At 45.6% G+C, this 22,514-nt stretch overlaps 2 protein-coding genes across 3 annotated transcripts; one reads left to right on the top strand and one right to left on the bottom strand.

Moving 5' to 3' along the window:
• Positions 1-712: 712 nt before the first annotated feature.
• Dnase1l2 (deoxyribonuclease 1 like 2) lies at positions 713-5,357 on the top strand. The gene is given in 9 exon segments (XM_051181232.1): positions 713-882; positions 885-1,051; positions 1,193-1,281; positions 1,370-1,453; positions 1,532-1,632; positions 1,709-1,821; positions 1,932-2,183; positions 2,426-3,450; positions 3,664-5,357. Coding segments are annotated over 8 exon segments (945 nt in total). The 5' UTR covers positions 713-797; the 3' UTR covers positions 2,480-3,450; positions 3,664-5,357.
• Positions 4,883-22,070, bottom strand: Eci1 (enoyl-CoA delta isomerase 1). Of its 2 annotated transcripts, XM_051181233.1 has the most exons (7): positions 21,991-22,063; positions 21,797-21,883; positions 12,501-12,628; positions 7,185-7,331; positions 6,326-6,447; positions 6,076-6,254; positions 4,883-5,142 (listed from the first exon to the last, which is right to left on the bottom strand). In XM_051181233.1, the coding sequence occupies exons 1-7, from the start codon at positions 22,028-22,030 to the stop codon at positions 4,976-4,978; spliced, it is 870 nt and encodes a 289-aa protein (XP_051037190.1). In that variant the 5' UTR covers positions 22,031-22,063; the 3' UTR covers positions 4,883-4,975. The 2 variants fall into 2 exon arrangements, with proteins under 2 accessions (XP_051037190.1, XP_051037191.1); XM_051181234.1 differs by lacking the exon at positions 7,185-7,331 and having other exon boundaries at positions 21,991-22,070.
• Positions 22,071-22,514: the final 444 nt, after the last annotated feature.

Consider the following 22,514-nt stretch of genomic DNA (forward strand, 5'->3'; position numbering starts at 1 on the left):
GTTGGTACCCTACCTAGCTGGATCCATGACTCTAGCTTTCCCAGGCCTGCTAGGGTGTGAGGTGTTCCTTCTCACCTACCAAATTTAGGACTGCCAGGGATTAGGGGCTGGTCTAAAGACCTAGGGCCTTGGATCAGACTGAGTAGCTGGTGCTTTCCTCAGTGATGGAGAAGGGTTGGAGAAGCAGCAGGAGATGCCTGAGCAGGCTAGGGCTGGTCTTTCCTGATTCATCAGCTTGTTTCCCTGATGGGATGCTGCTCAAGGCAGCTTATTCTGGGCCATCTAGTTTCTGGAGAGGTGGAGACAAGAAAGAGGCTGGCCATGGGTCTGGTTGTCCCTTATTATAGTGATGAGATTCTTCTGGGGGACTACCAGGGACTTCAACCATGATTCTAAGTCAGTGCAACTGGTTTAGTATGCCCTGCCCCTTACACTCTTGGGTCTCTGGAATGGGGGCCAGTTCTGGAATCCACTCCATGGAAGGGGCGGTTCCCATTGTAGTCCAGCCCCTTCCTGGTTCAGAGCTTCAAATACCTGTGGGTGTTTGGAATCAGAGCTACTGTAGATCCAAGGCTAAGTTCATCTTGGGCTACATGAGGCCCCCATTCTGGACTGAATCACACTGACTCTGGACCCTTGAGTTTTTGATAATACCTTTTTCACAGCCCAGGTAAGTCTAGGGGCTGGGCTGGGCTGGGCTGGGCTGGGCTGGGCTGGAGGCTGGGTGGGAATAGAATCCTTCCATCCTTGCAATGAGAGAACATCACCCCACCCCCATACGTACACACTGAAAAAACATGGGGAATGTAGGGACACAGGCCAATACGATGCCAGATCTAGTTGGATATAGTTATGGTATGGCCTGGTATGGGTTTGTGTTCCTGTCCCCAGGGCTATCTGCTTTGCCATGGGTTGGTTCTGGGCCTGGCTGACAGCACTTTGGGCACTGGGAGCCATGGGGGCCAAAGCACTGCGCATTGGAGCCTTCAACATTCAGAGCTTTGGTGACAACAAAGTGTCAGATCCAGATTGCGGCAGTGTCATAGCACAGGTGAGGCCCTGTAGGGGTGGTGGAGGAACTGGATGAAGGGCAACGGGGAGGGGTTGGAAGGTGTGGAGCAGACTGGACCAGGAGCTAGGCTCGGGGCAATTAGGCTGATTGAGACAGAGTACCTGTGAGTTCTTCCTTCAGATCCTGGCTGGCTACGATATCGCCCTGGTGCAGGAGGTGCGAGACCCAGACCTGAGTGCAGTGTCCTTGCTCATGGAGCAAATTAACAGGTATGGCAGGGCCCAGCACCACAACCCCAGCCACAATCACAAGCTTGGTTTGGTGCCTTGACTCAGGGATTGGTGGATCTCTCCACAGAGTGTCCAAGCATGAGTACAGTTTTGTGAGCAGCAAGCCACTTGGACGTGACCAATACAAGGAAATGTATCTGTTTGTCTACAGGTGAGGGGTGGGATGAAGGGAGGGGATACAGGCACAGAGGTAACCAGCTCCACAGACCCCTTGATCCTCTGCTCCCAGGAAAGATGCAGTGTCGCTTGTCAGCACATACCAGTATCCAGACCCAGAGGATGCCTTCAGCCGGGAGCCTTTTGTAGTCAAATTCTCAGCTCCTGGTACTGGTGAGTTTGATACTGCCCTCTCCCAGACCTACCACCATTAGGCTCTCCTTGACTCTCATAGTCCCACCTTCCACAGCTGCCAAGGAGCTAGTGCTGATCCCCTTGCATGCAGCACCACATCAGGCGGTAGCAGAGATCGATGCCCTCTATGATGTGTACCTCGATGTGATTGACAAGTGGAACACTAATGTAGGTAACCTCCACCCCCACTTCTTAACTCACATCCTGGAATACTAAAGGTGTGCTCAGGTCTGGACCACTGAGCACTGCTAAGATCTACCTGCTGTGCTTGCCCACAGGACATGGTGTTTCTAGGTGACTTTAATGCCGATTGCAAGTACGTAAAGGCACATGACTGGGTATCAATCCGTCTGCGCAGTAGTGAGGTGTTCAAATGGCTCATCCCAGACAGTGCCGACACCACAGTGGGCAACTCAGACTGTGCCTATGACCGGATTGTAGTGAGTGGTGCTCACTTGCGTAAGAGCCTGAAGCCCCAGTCAGCCTCTGTTCACAACTTTCAGGAGGAATTTGGCCTAGATCAGACCCAGGTGAGTGTGGGATAGGGCTAGTGAAGATGGATCAAGCAGACACACTAGCCCTCTCAGGGGAGGACTCAGAAATGCTTGCTGTGAGTGTACAAGCTCCCTCCAGCAAAGGCAGTTATAGCCCAGGAAGGACTATTGGCATATTCCTGTTCCTTTGGGGTGTACGGGTAATATGGGGCCCGAGGGTGGCCATGCAGACTTCACCACTCCACTTCTCAGCTGATGAGGCTGCATTCTCCTTCCAGGCTCTTGCCATCAGTGACCATTTTCCTGTGGAAGTGACCTTCAAGTCTCACTGACAGCTATGGCCTAGCCAGGATATACCACCTGCAGACTCTGGCCCCGTGGAATGGTCCCACAATGGATCACTGGGTGGCAGGCCACCCACCCATTGAGAATACAGGCCAGGGCTAGCTGGTGTGGACAAAGACTATGGACACATTACAGGATTGTTCAGAGCCCGTTTCCTCATTTGTAAGGTGTGCTAACATCACCTAGCTCATAGGGCTGTTGTGAGGAGTACCCATGAAAGGAACCAGAGCAACATCAAGCACATAGCTGCATGTTTAATAAACAAGTCACTCTTGGCCAGGACTATCCCCAGGTCAGATGAGGCCCCTCTGCTCTGAGACCTCTGTCCCTAGGCTGCAAAACTTAGCCTTAATGCCCATTAGGTCTATGTTTCCATTGCTCTCAGGGAATTGGATGGCTTAGCTTGTGCACTTCTCAGCCTGGTAGAAGCTGTGCCAGTTCCCTGTCCTTATTTCCTTTACACAAGCTTCAAATGCTTCCACGAATCATAACCCCAAGTGCTTGGGTAGTAATGTCTTTCTGGGCCCTGCTGGATTTCTGCCTTCAGGGATCGATCATAAAACGCTAATCTGAAGCAGAAGCTGGGTTCTAACCTAACTGCAGGAGCAAGGGAGGCTGCACCCATCCCGGTGCAAAATATTTCTGCAAAATAAGGGCAATTGCTTGGCACTAAAGTCCTGTCCTGAGCCTGTACCCTTGCTTGGGTTGAGGCCTTCAAAGGAGCCTTATATCACTTTCCCCCTAAAGTACTGGAATGGGAAAGGCCCTGAGAGGATGGAGATTTTATGCTCTGGTGTGCATCACTTTAGGAGCAGGAAATATCTCTTGGAACACAGGGCTCTCATGAGGTTTCTGGTTGTTCAAACTTCTCATCTTGTGTGTGTGTGCCTGTATTTATTTATTTCTGTGTGTGCCTATGGAGATAAATAAAACATCTTTAGTGGCATTAGAGAAATAGGTCTGAGGGGGCTGGAGAGATGGCTCAGAGGTTAAGGGCACTGACTCTTCCTGAGGTCCTGAGTTCAATTCCCAGAGACCACATGGTGGCTCACAACCATCTGTAATGAGATCTGGTGCCCTCTTCTGGTCTGCAGGAATACATGCAGGAAAAAGGCTGTATACATAATAAATAAATCTTAAAAACAAAATAGAGAGAGAGAGCGCAAAATAGGTCTGAATCACATGGAGAAAAACCCTTGTGATGGATTAGAAAGTTTGGTTCTGTTTGTTTTGGCATTTCTGGGATTAAACCAAGGGCCTAGAGCATGCTAGGTAGGTGCTCTAGTAAGCCTTATTCTCAACCTACAAGTCTGGTTCTTGCAAAATCTAATGTAAGATTCAGGACCTGGCACTGAATAAGCAGTACTGGTCTGGGGCTGCAGCTCAGCGGGCTGGCCTAGCATGCCATGGGTTTGGTCCCCAGCACCACATAAACCAGTAATGCCAGCACGCAGGAGGCAGAGCAGAGGCAGGAGACTTGGCATTTAAGGCAGTCCTCATTTAAATAGTCGGAGAGTCATCTTGGGTACATGAGACCCTGTCTGGGACAGGAATGGGGGCGTAGTCAGGGAAAGGTGGCAGCTCTTTAGTCACCATCCTCCACATTCCTGTTCCTCAAGTTCCTCTGATAGTTGCCTACTCTTTTTAAATGAAAACATGGGGCCCCGAGGATTTTCTCTGGAGGTTCTGGAGGGCGACAGAGACTGTCTGGCCTGGCCTTAAAAGACAGTTAGTAAAGGCCAGGAATAGGCCAACCTGCAGGTTGTTCACAATTCTGCTTTAAGATGGACATGCAGTATGATCTTATAAGATCCAGAGTGACTTGTGCTCACAGAGAAGAAAGGTTCTTGTGGTTGGGGCTGTAGGCCCTAGGCTTCAAGGAACACCTTATGAGTATGCATTTGTATAAGACAGAGGTCAAGGAGGTATCTACCTTGTTTTGAAACAAAGTGTCTCACTGGCACTCACTAATTAGGCTAGACTGGCTGGCCAGAGAATCCCAGAGACCTGTCTGTTCCTGTCTGTCCAGTACTAGATTATAAGTGCATCCACTATGTCTTGCTTTTTACTAAGCTCTCATGATAGTTGGTGAGACCTTACTGACAGATCTATTCCCCTAGCTAACAGGACTGTCAAAAATAATGTGTATGTGTGTGCGTGTGTAAGTGAAACGTGTCTGGGTGTTTTGCCTGCATGTGTGTATGTGCACCATGTGCACACAGAGCACAGAAGGCATTGGATCTCCTGGAACAGATGAGTATGAGCCACATGTCAGTGCTGGGATTTGAACCTGGGTCCTGTGCAAGAGCAGTCAGTGGTCTTAACCACCGAGTTGCCTCTACATCCAGGAACAGGACATTTTAAGGTCAGGAACACAAGAGCTAAGACAATTTTTAAGTTGAAAAAGACCTTGTTTATAATCCTTGGGACCAGTGGGTCCCCAGAAGGCACATGTGACTAAATGCCCGTGTGGCAGCCTTGCTTTAGCCCCTCTTTTGCTTGAGCTTTTCTAAGTACACCTGCAGGGACTTCTGGATAGAGTCTCGGGAGATGAAGCTGATGAAATTCTGGATGTCAGCCTCCCGCTGCTTGATCAAGTTGTCTGCTGTGGCCTTTCGCATCATGCTCTTGGTCAGCTGCCGAGAATGGTCTAAAGAAAATGGGGTTATTTGTGAAACCTTCAGAGAATGTGGGGCCATTCCTGGCTGTTCTATACTTTCTTCAAGTATTGAAATACAGACTCCTAGAGAAAGAAAGCTGGGTGTCTTAGCATTTGGGCAGCTAAGGTGGGATAGGGAGTTCAAGGCCAGACTGAAATGAACACCCTGTCTAAACAAACTCACATAAATAAAATGTAGGAGCAGAGAGGAGGGTGCTACAGGAGTTTTTGTTATTGCTGTTGCTGAGACAGTCTCTTTGTAGCCCAGGGTGGTCTTTAACTTCTTTCTTGCCACTATGCCTGCCTCTTAAAATTTGCTATTGAATGTCATTTTTAGGGCTAGGCACACAGGTCAGTGATAGAACACATGCACAAGTTCCATTTCCAGCACCTCAAATAACCAACATGTCATTTTCTTTGAATTGTATTATTGGCCACATTTTCCATATCAGTAGATTCTTTCTTGTGCATGTAGAGAGAGACTGGCTACTTGCTTCAAGGAGTTCCTGCCAGATGGGTCCTTTTAGGGAAACTCAAAAGGATACTTTGTGACATTTGGGAAATACATGAAATTAACATATTTAATGGTGTCTTGTGGTACATGCCTGTATCTCCACATTGGAGAAGCGAAGGCAGGGGGATTCCAAATGAGAAGACATGGGTTAAGTAGGTTGTTTCAGGGGAAATCTTAGCTAAACAATGAGACCGTCTCAAAAAAGTCAAACACCAAAAAGTCTTTAGTGCAGCTGTGTCAGCCAGCTTTGTCCCTGATGGCTTCCCAGCTCCTGAGAGCTTTCTGTAAGTACAGAACCTGACTTGTTAGAACTTTGCTTTCATCACGATGGATCAGCAGAATCACCAGAATGAGAAAGGTGACACACTTTCCTTAACGTGACCCAGAACTGCCCTCTGCTCGCTCCTCACCTGGAATGGCCAACCACTGGACCATCACTGAGCGAGCCTTGCTGTATATCTGGTCCTCAGGCACTACTTCATCCACCACACCCAGCTTGAGGGCCTCTGCTGGTGGGAAGAGCATCCCCAGCTGAAGGGCACGCTCTGCTGCTCGGTGTCCAATGGTGTTCACAAAGTTATCTTTTAACCTGAAATGAAGACATCATCCTTCACCTCCTTGCTAGGAGGGAGGGTGTATAAGTACAGTCCCTGGTCTTACCAGAAGGGGGCAACAATGCCAAGCAGGCTCTCATTCAGCCCTATGGTGTATTTGGGGTTGTCAGCCATAATCCTATAGTCACAGGTAAGAGCCATGAGGCAGCCTCCAGCTGGAGAGGCACCCTGTAGAGAAGCAAGAGAGTCAGTTTCCAGTAATATTCCTTAGACAGGGCAGAGGGTGCCCGAGCTTCCAAGGGCTGAGGGTAGGCATGAACTTCTGGCACTGTAGTGGCATCTGGACCAAGTATGCCAGAACTCAGATTGTCCACCCACAGATCAGCTGCTGAGCTGGGGTCTTAACAGACTGAATTTTTTCTACAGGCTCAAAGGCCTTAGTGTGTGGCTCTATAACTTTTAGGGGCCAACAATGACTCTTGGGACAGCAAGTTGCATGTTCTTTTGGAGCTTTTATCTGATGCTAATGATCACAAGCTGTGGAGCTATTATCTCCCCTGGCAACCAGTCCTACCAGGGTGCCTGGGAACCCTAAAATGGCAGTGTCCACATTGCATGCACCCTGATGACCGGTACTGAGACAGGTTACCAGTGTCTCTTCTCCAGGCCCCTATATTCTCTATCACCTAACTTTGTATCTTCAATTCTTCCTTTATGCCCCACACCCATGGCTCTGATCCTTAAAGCTATCCCCTCAGAAAACCCTTGCTTTTTCCTTGTCTTTTTGTTTTTTCTTCCCGAGGCAGGGTTTCCTGTGCAGCCCTGCTGCTCAGGGTTCATTCCAGCCGCCAGGTCCAGGTCCAGGTCCCCACCCATTAGCATTTCCTCTATCTTGTCTGGCTCAGTAACATCAAAGTCTGAGTGTCCCTTGCTTCTGGGCCGGCCCTTGAGAACTGTGTACTCACATTGATAGCAGACACTAACATCAGCTTGGACAAGTAGAGCCTCAGCCACAGCTCCTGCACAGCCTTCCAGTACTCCGCGTAATGGGCCGGGTTCCGGCCATACATCTCCTTCAAGTCCAGGCCAGCTGAGAAAATCCCCGGGAGATCCTGTCGGGAGAAGCCAGGATTATGTTTGGCTAGTAAGATGAGTCTTCCATGGATTCCAGAACTGAGGTTGTTGAGGACCCTCTCCTGGACTGTCTGATTTCTACAATGTTCTTTTTCTAGCTTCAAACTAGAAAGGACAGAACAGGTAAGAGTGAGTACTGCTCAGACACCTATGTACCAGCCAGGCTTACACCTGAGCACACCTCTTTGTACTCAGTTCTGTCTTTCCCACATGTTCTGATCTACCTCCCAAGGTTAAGCAAGGGCAGAAAGTTCTGGGGCAGAAGGAAGATCTAGAAGATCTGCATAGCCACACATGTGGGTCCTAGTTTGATGTCTCAGGTCTGACAGCCTCCAGAGCAGCTATGAGAAGAGCAGGTGGAGGAGGAGCCATTGGGCTACAGGGAAGCCATAAGGACAGAGCCTTGTCAGGGTCAGCACCAAATCCTGGGAGATGAGCCAAATGCTGCCTGCCATGTGAGAAGAACCCTCTGCATGGTTTCTTAGCCAGCACTTGAGTCCATGGGTGGTAGACTTGATGCAGAACAGCACCTGCTTCAGCAAGAACTAGATATTTTGTTTGCCCAACAGCACCACCTGTCGGCAGTGAGGGGCTGGAGTCACAGTTCAGCTGAGTCCATGTTTTGGACTGACCTCACTTTATGTGTTAATAAAATGCATCCCTCTTTAACGTAACAGGCACAACCATGCTAGATTCAGATGTTCCCCCAACCCCCAGGGTGGCACTATGTAGCCCTGGCTGTTCAGGAACTCACTCTGTAGACCAGGCTGGCCTCTAACTCGGAGATCCACCTACCTCTGCCTTCCAAGGGCTGGGATTAAAGGAGTGCACCACTATGTGTGGTTAATTCAGATGCTTCTAATGAGAATGGGTACAGTGGACCTGTGGGTCATCTACACATTGGGTAGAGGATGGCAGAAGGGACAAGGCTGAGAGGACAATGGCCACATGGAATAACAACAGGAGCAACAAAAACTTGGCCTTGGTGAATGTCTGTAATCCCGGCACTTGGAAAGAATCAGCAGATTTAGGTTTCTATCTTTCAATTATTTATTTCACATGTTTGAGTGCTTTGTCTGCATGTGCCTTGTGCCTGCAGAGGCCAGAAGAGGGTGTCAGACGTCCTGGGACTAGACTTACAGATGGTTGTGTCCCAATGTGGGTACTGGGAAATGAACCCAGGACCTCTGTAAAAGCAGCCAGTGCTCTTAACTACTGAGCCACCTCTCTAGTCCCCAGATGCAAATTCTGTGTGAAGAAAGATAAAGTACTCCTACTAGTTATACCAAATAGACCCGAAGAGATATGAGTCAGCCCATTTCTGTGATTTGGGAAGACAATACATTGTTAGGTGAACAATGGTCTTAAGTCACATTCCAATTCTTACCTCTAGTGTCTGAATATGGCCTATGTAGGAATAATCTAATGTTTATTCCCACAAATAAGCAGTAGAAGCTTTTGACTCCTTTCTCCTGAATTCCTACTCCTGGTATTATCAACAGCAGGAGCAGAAACAGGAAGAGGCTGAACTGTTTATCCCCCTGAAATCCATCCCACCCGAAGATCTGATGTTTCATCTGTCCTGGGTGAAATTAACATTGTTAATACCAGCATTACTATAAGACCACCAGTCATAGCACAGTATCAAACCCCATTATTCATGTCACCTGTCCTAATTCCAGTAGCCCTCTTCCCCTCTGGTCCTCACTGCAGGAATTTCTGTATTCTTAATTGCCTGAAACTTAAACACAACCTTCCTGCTGGAGGAAGAGACATCTCTTCTGAGTTATCAGCCAATAAGTTTAAATTTTAACCCTTCCAGGCTTCAGGATAACTTTCCATATCTTTACTTATTATTCAGCTCCCCCCATCCCCATCCACACCCCCACCCCCACAAAGGACATTTGGATATACAGGAATAGTTTGAGCTATGATGTCTACGGTTTCTTAGGATTTATCATATGAGCTCATCACACATTCCCAGGCCTTGATGCAGACATTTGAGTTTGTTTCACCTCAGCCACAATTATTGCTACTCTAACGAGTTTCAACTGACTTGCTACACTTCATGGAGGAGACATTACTGCTATACTATGAGCACTACATTTCTTTTCCTATGAACAGTTGGGGGTATAGTATTTTGAATGTAACTGGCCCCCATAAGCTCATAGGGAATAGTACTATTGGGAGGTGTGGCTTTGCTGAAGTAGGTGTAGTCTTGTTGGAGGAAGTATGTCACTGTGGATGTGATGCTAACGCCCTAACCAGCGTCAGACCACTTCCTGCACCAGGTCTGCTTGCGTGCCACCATGTCACACCATGATGACAATAGACTAAACCTCTGAAAATGTAAGACACCCCAATTAAATGTTTTTCCTTTATAAGAATTTCTGTGGTCATGGTATCTCTTCACAGCAAACAGAAACCCCAACCAAGATAGGGGCCTTCCTGGAGCTGCTCTAACCCTCACCTGATGTTGCCCTTCATGCTCACTTCCACTCTGTCTTTTCTATAGGAGCTGTCTTCGCTATTATGGCTGTGATTGTCCACTGATTTCTACTAATTTCAGGGTATAATCTAGGCAACACATAAGCAAAAGCTCATTTCTTATCATATTTGTAGGGGTAAACATGACATTTTTTTTCCCTCAGTTTTTCTAGAGCTCTGACTATTCAGATACTTACACCACAAGAAATGCAGTATACTCTATAGGCTCATTCATCTCACTGATGATGGCTTTTATTATAATCTTTATAATTTGAGAAGTCTTTGCCTCCAAACAAGAGGTCCTCTCAGTAAAACAGTTATCCAAACTTCAGAGGAATACCACACCAGGTGCTCCAGTTCCCAAAGCCTCCAATTATTGTTGGTATCACCATAAAGAGACTGATGACAAATGCATGGGCAGTAACAACAAAAAGTGATGTTTCAAAGTGTTCTGAGTCTTTGGAGAAAGGTGAACTATAGTCCTGACATGATTGTAACGAGTAAGGCTTGGTTTATGTGATTTGACTTCCTTCTAGCATGTCATGGTGGGCTCATGTGATTCAAATTCCTGATGCTAGAAGGACTGATGTATTAAGTAGGGGGACTTCAAGTAGATTAAGTGGAACAATTCCTGTAGGTGGTCAGCATCCACCTAGGTCACCTAGGCACAAGGCTGGAGTGATAGGAAGCTCTGATAGGGGGGTGAGGGGACAAGACCAGGTACAATAAATGATTCCATAATGAAGGTCTTTCTGTACAATAGGGGTGCAGTGGCCTCCGAATTATCACGTCATCAATGATATATGATAGGAGTGTTTGTTATACAGCCTAAGGACAGTAAGATAGAAGAGTTAAAATGGAATCACACTAGTAAGCCAGAGATCAGACAAAAGTGGAGAGGGTTCCAGTTAGTAGTATTGGGCTTGAGTTAATTTTGTGCTATGTGCTTGGTGGGTCATTATGTGTTATCACATAAATAAAAACTGACTAGGAGGATAGAAACATAGGTTTGAATAGGAGCTAAAGCAAGTTCCAGGACAGTTAATAGGATAAGAATAATGAATGTAACTGTGGCAGTTGGTGGACTAATGCTTTTTTTGTTATTATGCTAGATGTTTTATTGGGGGAAGGGAAGGGAGTGGGGAAAGGGAAAGGAGAATGGAGAGGAGAGAGGAAGAGATAGAGAGAACAGACTAATGCTTATTAATACTACTGCAGCACCACCAATTAGATGTATTAAAGGTGGCCTGCAGTGATATTAGCTATGAGACGAATAATTAAGGCTATGGGCTGAATAAATAAACTAATAGTTTCAATGATGCCAGGCAGTGGTGGTGCACACCTTTAATCCCAGCACTTGGGAGGCAGAGGCAGGTGAGGTGGATCTGTGTAAGTTTGAGGTCAGCCTGATCTACAGAGAGAGTTTTAAGATAGGCTCAAAGCTACACAGAGAAACCCTGTCTTGAAAAATAGACAAACAAAAAATACAAAACAAACACAAAGAACCTAGTAGTTTTAATGACAATAAGCATAGGAATCAATGAGAGATGAGTCTGGTGGCCACTGTCCAGGGTAGTGATTGTTTCCCTACTGGGCAGCCTGGCCTTCTGGGGCTTGATGACTGTTAGCTTCCTGTACCTTTACTGACCACAATGATGACATGTTATTGTTCAATGGCCCTATCTGGTCTCTGTATTACCATAGCACATAGTGTAGGGAGACATGCACACTTTATGCCTACTCTTAAAGGGAGCAGACTGTCATTGCACCTTACCAAGAGGCTAAAGAAGTTGTACAATGGCAGAACACTTGCCCAATATTCAGATGGCCCTGGGTCAATCTCCAGCATCTCCCCAACAAAGGAACAAAAAAGCCCCCAAATCTTTATTTATTGGGAGCTGGAGACGTAGCTCAGGTGGTAGAGTGCTTTCCTACCATCCACAAAGGCCTGGGTTTGGCACAGCAACACTTTGGCTTTAACTACACAAGGTGGAGGCTAGTCTGGGATATAAGAACCTAACTCCAAACAACAATAAGAACAAAGGGGCTGAAATGTGGCTACACATCTGACTTTGTGTCCTGGCATTCGGGGGGGGGGGGGATGCCCAGTCTGGCCAGAGACCATACCTCTGAGGACTTCTTACCTACTGTACCACCTCCCCTCAATGGCCATTTGCTGACTTCAGTGACACTGCTGTCACTAATGCTGCGCCTGGCATTTGCCAGCACTTGCAGACAATGCCCAGACTCCCCTCAAGAGTTCAGATGGCAGAAGAATTTGCCCTTTGATACCTGACCTAAGATGGTCCAAAGGCAGAGTACAGGCTTTCAAGGCAGGTACCCTGCTGGAACTAGCTGAGGGAACCAGCAGCTCCTGCGGAGGGGGCTGGGGGAGGTACCCTGGGATATTTGCTAATGACTGGATGGCAACTCCTGGGAAGACAAAGTTCCCACAGAGACTGTTCAGCAGGTTCCTGAGGACAGTCCAGGCCTAGGACATGCCTGGGAAAGCTGCTCTCCTGGAAACTGTTCTAGAGGTCCCTGGTGGTGTCAGGGTTACTGGTGACGCCATACCCTAAGATGAAGAACTCCAGATTTTTCAGGTTCCCATTCTTGACCACAGTCAGGGCTGGAGGTGTGTGGCCTGAACGGGCACCTACCGAAGTGAGGATGACACCACGGAAGGTCTTGTCATTCTCTAGCTTCTCCAGGCTGATGACAAACTCTGTCAGAAACTCCAAGCTAAGGGAGTTCACTGGGGGGTTCTTGAACTTCATCACTGCAATTCCTAGTTTAAAAAAAGAAAGAGTTCTCAATAAGTGCTCAGGCCAGGTCACTCCTGGACACCCCTGGCCCTCAGTCTTGTCTATGAGAGCTGCAGAATTTGGGGTTTCAAAAGTTCAGGCAGACCATGGCATACACCTTTAATCTCAGCACTTGGGAAGCAGAGGCAGGCAGATTTGTGAGTTCAAGGCCAGCCTAGTCTACAGAGTGAGTTCAGACAGGCCTTGAGGTGGTGAGGCATGCCTTTAATCCCAGCCCTTGGGAAGCAAAGGCAGGTAGATCTCTGTGAGTTGAGGCCACCCTGAGCTACAGAGCAAGTTCTATAACAGCTAGGGCTGCATAGAGAAATCCTGTCTTGAAAAGAAAACAAACAAACAAACAAACAAAAAAAAAAAAAACAAAAGACCAAAAAACTCTAAAAAACCAAACAAAAAATGACCACAAGTAACAAGAATAACAACCAAAAGTTTAGACAGGAGCCTGGTGTGCTGGTGAGCACACCTTTGATTCAGTCTCAGGAGACAGAGGTGAACAGATCTCTTTCTTTTAGGCCAGCCTGGTCTTCAGAGAAAGTTCCAAGATTCAAGAGAAACCCTGTCTTCAAAAAACAAAAACAAGTTAAAGCAGGAGCTAGTAAGATGCCTCAATAGATGAAGAAAGCTATTGATTTGGGAATTCTGGTTTCCCATAAGCTTGTAGATGGTGAAGTCCTGTGTGCCCTAGGACAACCTCAATCTGCTATTGATTAGACAGCCTTGATCTGCTGTTTGCTTCTTAGAGAGCTCATCTCCTAAATAACCTCACTAGTCTGGAGGATGGAGGTTAAGAGCTGTCTCAGGTACCGAGGACAATGCCTCTACCCTCTTGCTTCAGCTTCCCTTTCAGGTCCATTCCTCTTAGTCTCTTTGTGTGTTTGATTTTTATTGAGACAGGTTTCTCTGTGTGGCCCTGGCTGCCCTGGGACTCACCCTGTACACAGGTTGACCTCAAGGTCACAGAGATCCTCCTCACCTGCACCTGCCGGGACTAAAGGATTGCTGTACCACTGCCTGGTCTGAAATTATAACTGCTACAAAAACCCCAAACAAATTCCTGAATGAATAGGGAATCTGCTCTCACTTTCTATAAAGAAAAAGAGGACTGAAAACAAAACAAACAAAAAATCCCAGCCAGGAATGGTGTTGGACACCTTTAGTCCTAGCACTTGGAAGACAGAGGCAAAAAGACTAAAATGAGTTCAAGACCCTATTTCAAAAAAAAAAAAAAAATAATATATATATATATATATATATATATATATATATATATATATATACATACATACACACACACACATACTAATTCCAGCCAGGCCCCAGAACATGGGAGGCAGAAGCAGGTGAATCTGTGAGTTGGAGGTCATTGTCTATAGCGCTTAGAGCTAGTTCCAGGACAGGTAGGGCTGTTACACAGAGAAAACCTGTCTCTAAACAATAACAAAAATGCAAAAACACCAAGGTTCCAAGGACTCATAGGAGTGAACTTAAACATATCCTAAGAGGAGATGGAAATATGATTGAAAGGGGCAAACTAAACTTCACTTCGAATAATTTACACTCGGGAAAAATTGTATAAATGTGACAAATCCTTAAGTTCCCAGTCAACTCTTATTATTCATACTAGAGAAAAATAAAGGGATCAGACCCTCACTCAGCCCCCTGCTTTAGCAGCCATGACGGGCTACAGAAAAGACATGTAGGTCTCTGACTCAGCACATAACACAAAGAAACTTCAGACCCTCTAGCCTCCTAGATACTTGATTCCTGAGAACTATTTGGCCACAAAAGAAACTCCAGAGGAGACAAAAAACTCCCCTCTTGTCTCCAGGATACAGTCTGAAAACTACTGATATCTATGAACAATAGGCCACCTGCAAGTAATGAGACAAAACCACAGAAACCACAGAATGTTCCCTCTCAGTACTGAGCAATAAAAATAAATGGTACACAGGTATTTCATACGAAAATATGGCTTTGAGAAAGTCCCCTGATTGTTCTGTCAACCAATCAGAAACCAACTGGTACCTACTGCTGTAATCCTTCGATTTTTGCCTTTAAAAACCTGGCAGTGCACAGGGAACTCACTTCCTCTGGTGGCTGCTGCATCAGCCAGCTACACAAGGTCCCTGTCAGGGTTGGATGAACAATAAACCTTGCTATTACAGTTCAGTGGGTCTGTCTCCCTGGTGGTCACTTTGGGGATCTTTGTGACTTGGGCACAACAATGATGTGGGTATGGGCAATGGCTGCTCTTCCAGCAGACCCAGGTTAGATTCCCAGCAGCCATGTGGCAGCTGGAAACTCCAGTTCAGGGGATGTGATGCCATCTTCTGAATTCTATGGGTTCCAGCCATGTATATACACAACAAACATGCAGGCAAGACCCCTATACACATAATTTTTTTTCCCCCTTGAGACAGGGTTTCTTTGTGTAGCCTTTGATGTCCTGGAATTCCCTCAGTAGACCAGGCTGGCCTCGAACTCTCAGAGATATACCTACCTCTGCCTCCCAAGGGCTGCAAATTAAAGGTGTATACTGACACTGTCCTGCAAATTTTTTTTTTTTTTTTTTTTTTTTGGTTTGTTTTGAGACAGGGTTTCTCTGTGGTTTTGGAGCCTGTCCTGGAACTAGCTCTGTAGACCAGGCTGGCCTTGAACTCAAAGAGATTCGACTGCCTCTGCCTCCCAAGTGTTGGGATCAAAGGGGTAAGCCACCAACTCCCAGCTGCAAAGTAAATTTTTTTAATCAAAAAATATCAAGCATATTTTTATGCAATCCAATTAAATAGGCCAAATGTAAAACTAGAGGAAAACTCTTCACCTTTCCCTTGCTGACCTTGCAGCCCAGGAGTAAAGTCCTTATTAAGAAAAAGGCCTGGGGATAGCATTTTCAGCTTTGCTGGCAACACAAGTGACTATTACAAGTAGTCAGGTCCAAGGCAGTTGGAGTTTTGGAGTTAGGAATATGTGCTGCTGTGTGTCAAAGGAAACAATTTATAACTTGAATGTGGTGATGTAGGATTGATGACAATTCAAGGTCAGCTTGGGCTACATAGAGGCCCAGACTAGACTGCTCTAAAGAGCAAGAAGTCAAAGGACTGGCAAAGCATCAAGGACAGTCTGGGCATGGTGGTGCATGTGTTTAATACCAGCACTTGGGAGGTAAAGGCAGATGGATCACAACACAGCCCCAGGACAGGCATGGCTACATAGACCCTGCCTCAAACACCAAACCAAAACTAAATCAAAGCCAGGGAAGTGCCTCGGGGCCCTGAATGTTCCCCATCTTTCCAGTATCCGCACCAGATGTCCATCTAATTTTGAAGGCAGCTCAGCTGCCGGGAGACAGATCTGGCAAGGAACCTACTTTAGTTAGAAGTAGTTTTCCCTTGATATGATATGTCAAAACTGACAGCACTGTAGCTGCCTGTCATTTCCACTCTCAGCAGAATGCCCTAGGGCTCTAGGCCTCAAGGGCACCAAGGAGTTGACAGCAGCGGTGGTTCTCTGCCATGACTGGGATGTGGGCAGAGATCTACTGATTGTTCATCAGCCTGTCTTCTAATCTCCCTGACTTTAATTCATCAGCTTGTGATTTCCTCTTGTTCTTCTGTACCAGATTTCAGAGGAAGAGAGAACAGAGAGAACAAGTCAGAACCTGACACACAAGGAGGCTTCTAGTGGGGCTCAGCTCACACTTCTTTAGTAATTGCAGCTGAGAATGTGGGCAGTGCCCTCCTACTGTCCTCATGCATTCTGTTTATAGCATGGATGCAAACAAGGGCCTATCTCCAGGGGCACTGCAGCCACTAACCTGCTGACTGCATACCATCTGGTACTGACTAAAGAGCTGCCAAAATAAGAGACTTTTCCAGCTGAAAACTCTTCTCCAGGCCAGACAGTGGTGGTGCATGCCTTTAATAATCCTAGCATTTGGGAGGCAGAGACAAGAGGATCTCTGTGAGTTCAAGGCCAGGCAAGTCTACAGAGCTAGTTCAGGACAGCTACTAGGGCTACATAAAGAAATCCTGTCTCGAGAAAAACAAAACAAAACAAAACAAAACAAAACAAAAAAAAAAAAAAAAAAAAAAAAAAACAAAAAAAAAACAAAACAAAAAAAAAAAAAAAAAAATAAAACCCTTCTCTGAGAACAGGGCCAAGTCTTGGTGCCTGAGTTCTTTTACGACCTTTGACTTTGAGTTAAGTGGGAGAGGTAACTATGACCCAGTTACAGGTCTACATAAAGCAAACACCTCAAACTTAGTTGAGAGAAACATCTGAAATGCCCAGTTTGGCAGAGGACACTAGGGAAAAGGTAAGGAGGCAAAAGGTGAATATGAGCTAAGAGAAGTTAAATGATCTTAGTCAGCATGGGACAAGTGACCAAATTCCTGGGACAGAGTGACTATTAGATAAAATCTGATGGGAGATGTCATTCTGTATATGTTTCTCATACTGGTTAATAATAAAGCACTGTTGGCCAATAGGAAAGGAAGATAGGAGGGACTAGGAGACAAGGAGGAAATAGGAAGTAGTAAGGAGGAGTCAAGATGGAGAGTCTGAAGAAAACAGTATGCCGCCGGCTCCCGGTAAGAGAAATACATAGATCAGCAGAAATGGGTTAATAATTAAAGGCAGGGCTAGTCAATAAGAAACAAGTAACCGGGCCAACAGGATTATATCAAATACAGAGTCTCTGTGTATTATTTGGGGCTGGCATGGCAGCAGCACAAGACCAGGCGGCGGGCAGAAAAACCGTACTCCTTACAAATGGCGCCCACGTGGCTAGTAAGAACTTCCACTTAAAATTTAACAAAAGCTTAAAAACAGGTTTTACAAACAAAAGAACAGAGACAAACAAGGTTTCTTGGTAGCAGCATTTTTCTCAGTTGAACTCTGCTTTGCTAGAGACAAGCAGATATTCGCGCGGCTCCTGTAAGGGAAGATTACTTACTTTAACCGCACAGCTTTCAAATAACTCTGCTAACAATTTATTGGTGTGTATGAGAGATGGTAATGGCAGTGACCACATCTCGAAGCTGGCAGCATGCTTTCTGGGTGGCAGCGCAGACCAAGGCGGTGAACACAGCTTTCTGTGCTGGCGGGTAAAAGTACCCGCCACCATCTTTGGTAAACCGAGGCTGACACAGCTATGACTTTCATTTTAGCAATGTTGTTGTTTACCAGATAAAGGACTTGTGGCCAGACAAAGATAAAGATTTACAGTAAAGACAGTTTCATATTAAGAAAAACCTCTAAAGATTTACAGTGTGTTTTAAAATATACGTAGACATGAAAAAAAAAATGGTTTTAAAGAGACAAAGAGGAACTGGGTGTTGTAGCACACGCCTTTAATCCCAGCACTCAGGAGACAGAGGCAAGCAGATCTCTGTGATTTGCAAAGTAAACCTGGTATGCAGAGTAAATTCCAGGACAGATAAGAGTTACAAGGAGAAACCCTGTCTCAAAAAATAGAAAAGAAACAGAATAATAAAAAGCCACAGATGGAGAAAATTTGTATACTGTATGGTATTATATTGTCTTTGTATTGTTTGACTGCTGAGGAAACAACTGTTAAAACAAATGCTGCTGAATTAATTCAATGTATATATTTTGAAAATGCTTTGACTCCAAAATTTAAGTTCAAGGACAAGTTACTGGGGAAAAAGATTTCTATTTTTGTTTCCACAGAAAATAAAAAGCTGTGGATTCCTTCCAGACTAATGTGGTTTGAGCAAGCCAGACCGCCTGAAACAGAGTTCCTGATGATCCAACATTCAAAACAGCTTGAACAAGGCAGACTTGCAGACTACAGCCAGGATTTCTGCATCTTCTTAGGATCCCCATGACAGTGCCCCCTATCAGCAGGAAGTAGTTGGAAAGAACGACGCCCAAATTCCCAAATATTGTTTATAAATGTTTGTTTTCATTTAAATGGACTTGGTTATAAATGGTTAATGATCATAGCCAATTCTTTTTAAAGGTAAAAAGGGAATTATGGTATAGATATGAATACTTTGTTTTGGAATGGATTTTCATTTATTGATACAATTTAAGGTCAATGTTGTATATGTATATTTCTCTTCTTGTTTATGTATTGTGTTTATATAGCTCATTTAAAAATGTAATGTATAATTTAGTACAGATTTTAGATAGTTACCTATAATAGTCAAAACATAGCTAGGTGAGTTAGGTTTTCTAGATATGCAGATGTATTTGAGATAGATAGATATTCTTCAAATCTTTCAAAGACCTACAGAATATGGCATTTAAAATGGTTTAGGGTTTTTCTTGACAATGAGACATAATTGTTCCTGGCAACACCACCTGCGTCAGAAAGGAAGATGAAGATGGACATTGAAGAAACTCATTATGGAGTTTACTTCCAATATGGCAAGACTAGCCATTTGGACAAGATACTGCTCTTGTCTGGACTGTTTGACTTTATGCTGTATATACTGGACATGCAGGACCCACAGAAAAGTGACTGCTGATTCAAGATGGACATTGCTACAGAGATCCTGCTTCATGGAAGAGTCTTCGAGACAGTATGCAGGACACAGAGAAAAGTGACTGACAAACTGCCAATACAAGAAGACAGTTTAAAGTTTCCTGTGTTGCTGAAGAGTCTGCCAGACACACTATGGCCTATGGGCTGAAGATGGAAGATTACAAAAGAACTTCGGGTGACCAGGCAGTGAGTTGTCCCTGTCATTTCTAGAGTTTATACTATCCTTCTGTGGTCTTTGAGGGACTTGAAGACAGAGAGTTATGGTTACAGTTTTCCTTAGTATTAAAGATAAGTTACTTAGACTTTAGACACACAAAGATATGATAGATGATGGAATATTTTCTTCAAATCTTGCTAAATGTTAATGGACTAAATAGTGTTAACTGTGATTCTTATTTGATAACTGTTATGTGATATATTTTGCTATGTTAAGGTTAAAACCCTTCTTTTTATTTAGACAGAAAAGAGGAGATGATGGGAGATGTCATTCTGTATATGTTTCTCATACTGGTTAATAATAAAGCACTGTTGGCCAATAGGAAAGGAAGATAGGAGGGACTAGGAGACAAGGAGGAAATAGGAAGTAGTAAGGAGGAGTCAAGATGGAGAGTCTGAAGAAAACAGTATGCCGCCGGCTCCCCGGTAAGAGAAATACATAGATCAGCAGAAATGGGTTAATAATTAAAGGCAGGGCTAGTCAATAAGAAACAAGTAACCGGGCCAACAGGATTATATCAAATACAGAGTCTCTGTGTATTATTTGGGGCTGGCATGGCAGCAGGACAAGACCAGGCGGCGGCAGGAGGAAAAACCGAAAACCGAACTCCTTACAAAAATCTTCTTGAATGATGAGTTGAGCAGAAGCTAAAATGAAATGTCAGTGCCCCTGACTTTGGAACAACTGATTTTAGAAGAAGTTTGCTAATCTGAAGTGCCTGCTAAGCAACACTGAAGAAACCATGAAACAAGTCAGAGTCTGTCTTCAAATGAAATGAATCTTTGCCAAAAAAAAACCCTGCATCATCTCTGAAGGAAACTATTATCTGTGCCAGCAAAGTTCATACACTTTAGGGTGTTTATGTATTAGTGTGAGCTAGAGTGGGCTGGATAGATGGCTTAGTGGTTAAGAATACTTACTGGCTGCTGGGCCGGGCTTGGTGGCCCACAAAGGCAGGTGGATATCTATCTGTCTGTCTATCATCTATCTATCTCATTACTCACATATACTAAAGTTGTGATAAAATATATATGGCATTAAGCCAAAATATCTGGTTACTTTTAAGTTCTGTGACACAGAGGCCCTTTATAACCAAGTGACTGTGGCATGGTATAGTGTTTTCTGTCTCTATGCATTCTAATGTTTGTTTATTCATTTGTGAGGTACTGGGATTAAACCCAAGGCCTGTCCAATGCTAGGCAAATGTTCTACTGCTAAGGTACCTCTTCAGACCTCTAATATTTTAAGATGGTTCTCTGTAGTATTTGAGATGTATTAAAATTGGTCACAGAAATGACCACTTCAACGTCTCCACCTTCTGTTTGATTCATTAGGGTTAGCACATGACCCTCCTCACAGCACTATCACTCGGGGAACCCAGACCTTGACCTACAAGACTACCTGGGAAGCTTCCTTCCCTACAGGTGCCAATACTTAGTGTTGAGAGGACAGAGTGAGGGTTAGAGTGTGACCCTAAGCTCTGGGTATAGCTGTGTTCACTGTCTCAGGTTTCTCTTCCATAAATGCATTATCTACTTGCCTGGAAAATTCTACCTCCCCCCTGCATCCTCACTTTTAAAAAAAGAAAACTACAGGAAAAACAAGTGCTACATGCAGCCCAGGCTGATCTCAACTTCACCATCCACCCTTCCGCTTCAGCCTTGTGAGGGGAGGTGCTTCCTAGGTGTTCTGACCAGAGGGGGATGTAGGGAGAGACCCTACTTGCAGCTCCCAACTTAACTAGGAAAATAGCTGCTGGGGGTCTGTGCCAGGCACCAGTATTTGCAAAATATTAAAATACTTTCAATCATTTCCATGTCAGAATGTCTTTTTCTGAAAAAGCCAGGAGTGGTGGTGCCTTTCTTTAGTTCTTCCTTTCTTCTTTTTAAAAATTTAACTTTATTTTATGTGCATTGGTATCAGATCTTCTGGAACTGAAGTAACAGGCAGTTCTGAGCTGCTATGTGGGTGTTGGGAAGTGAACCCGGGTTCCAGGGCAGCTGGGTTCTCTTTACCACTGAGCCATCTCTTCAGCCCCACCGTATTACTTTTGAGACCCTGTCTCACGGTGCTGAGACTGGCTTCAGTAGATTTACAAGCACGAGCTCCCACTGCAGGCTACAATCATTTTAAACTAACAGTTTAGGTAACAGATCATAACTTTAAAAACTTTAACCAAAACTTAAAAGCTCACACGTCTTGTCATTTAAACCACCTGGAGTGAACTTATGAAACCGAGTTTACATGTTTCTTTGTTTTTGTTTTATTTCCTCACTGCTTTTCGAAGTTCAAAGCTCTCAGCATCCGCCTGACTTCACACAGAACTGGTGGCCTTGGGTCTGGAGGGCATTAACTAATCACGTGCCCGGCTGTCACACCCCCGCCCCCCAGCACTCACTCACTCACCTGCCGCGTCCTCTGCCTCCACCAGCACCCGCTTGTTAGCGAAGCGCCGCGCGCCATTCACGGCCTCTCTGCGCCCGAGGCGGGATCCTGCGGAGTCCGGAGCACCATTAGCAAGTACGCCAATCTCGCAAACGCCGCCCTCGAACCCACCCTTTCTGAGGCTGTGCACCAGCTCCCCCGCCCTGGCCACGAACCCGCGTGCAGCAGAACACGACTCGCCACAGCCAGCGCCATCTTGTCTGTCGGCGGGGCCTGGAAGGCCACTGGCAGTGTAGCCACCACCCGGGCGTTGCAAACTCCGCCTCCCCAACCGGCCCCGCCCCACTGAGGTCAGAGGCAGCCAGTCATTCAGAAGCCTCCGGAGGACTGGGCGCGGCCTCCTGGGCCAGTAACTTGGATTTTGGTGAGACTCCCCCCAACCAGGCCCACAGCTGCTGGCAACACAGGCAGGCAGGTGTGGAGATTTGAGAGCATCTCTTGAAGGTTTCTGGCAGCTCACTGCTGGAAGGAAGCCTGCCAGGCCTCACTCAGGCATTGTAGAAATGCATGCCAGAGGAGCTGGGATTTTAAACATAAATTAATTCTAGCAGAATGGCTGCAGGGTAGTGAACAGAAAATGGCCTTAACGGAAGACTGCCACCCTGGGTTAAAACATACCCTCAAGAGTATATTTATAGCTGGGTGGTGGTGGGGCACACCTCTAATCCCAGCACTTGCG

The sequence above is a fragment of the Phodopus roborovskii genome, unplaced genomic scaffold (genome assembly GCF_943737965.1).
Source record: "Phodopus roborovskii unplaced genomic scaffold, PHOROB, whole genome shotgun sequence".
Lineage (NCBI taxonomy): Eukaryota > Metazoa > Chordata > Mammalia > Rodentia > Cricetidae > Phodopus > Phodopus roborovskii.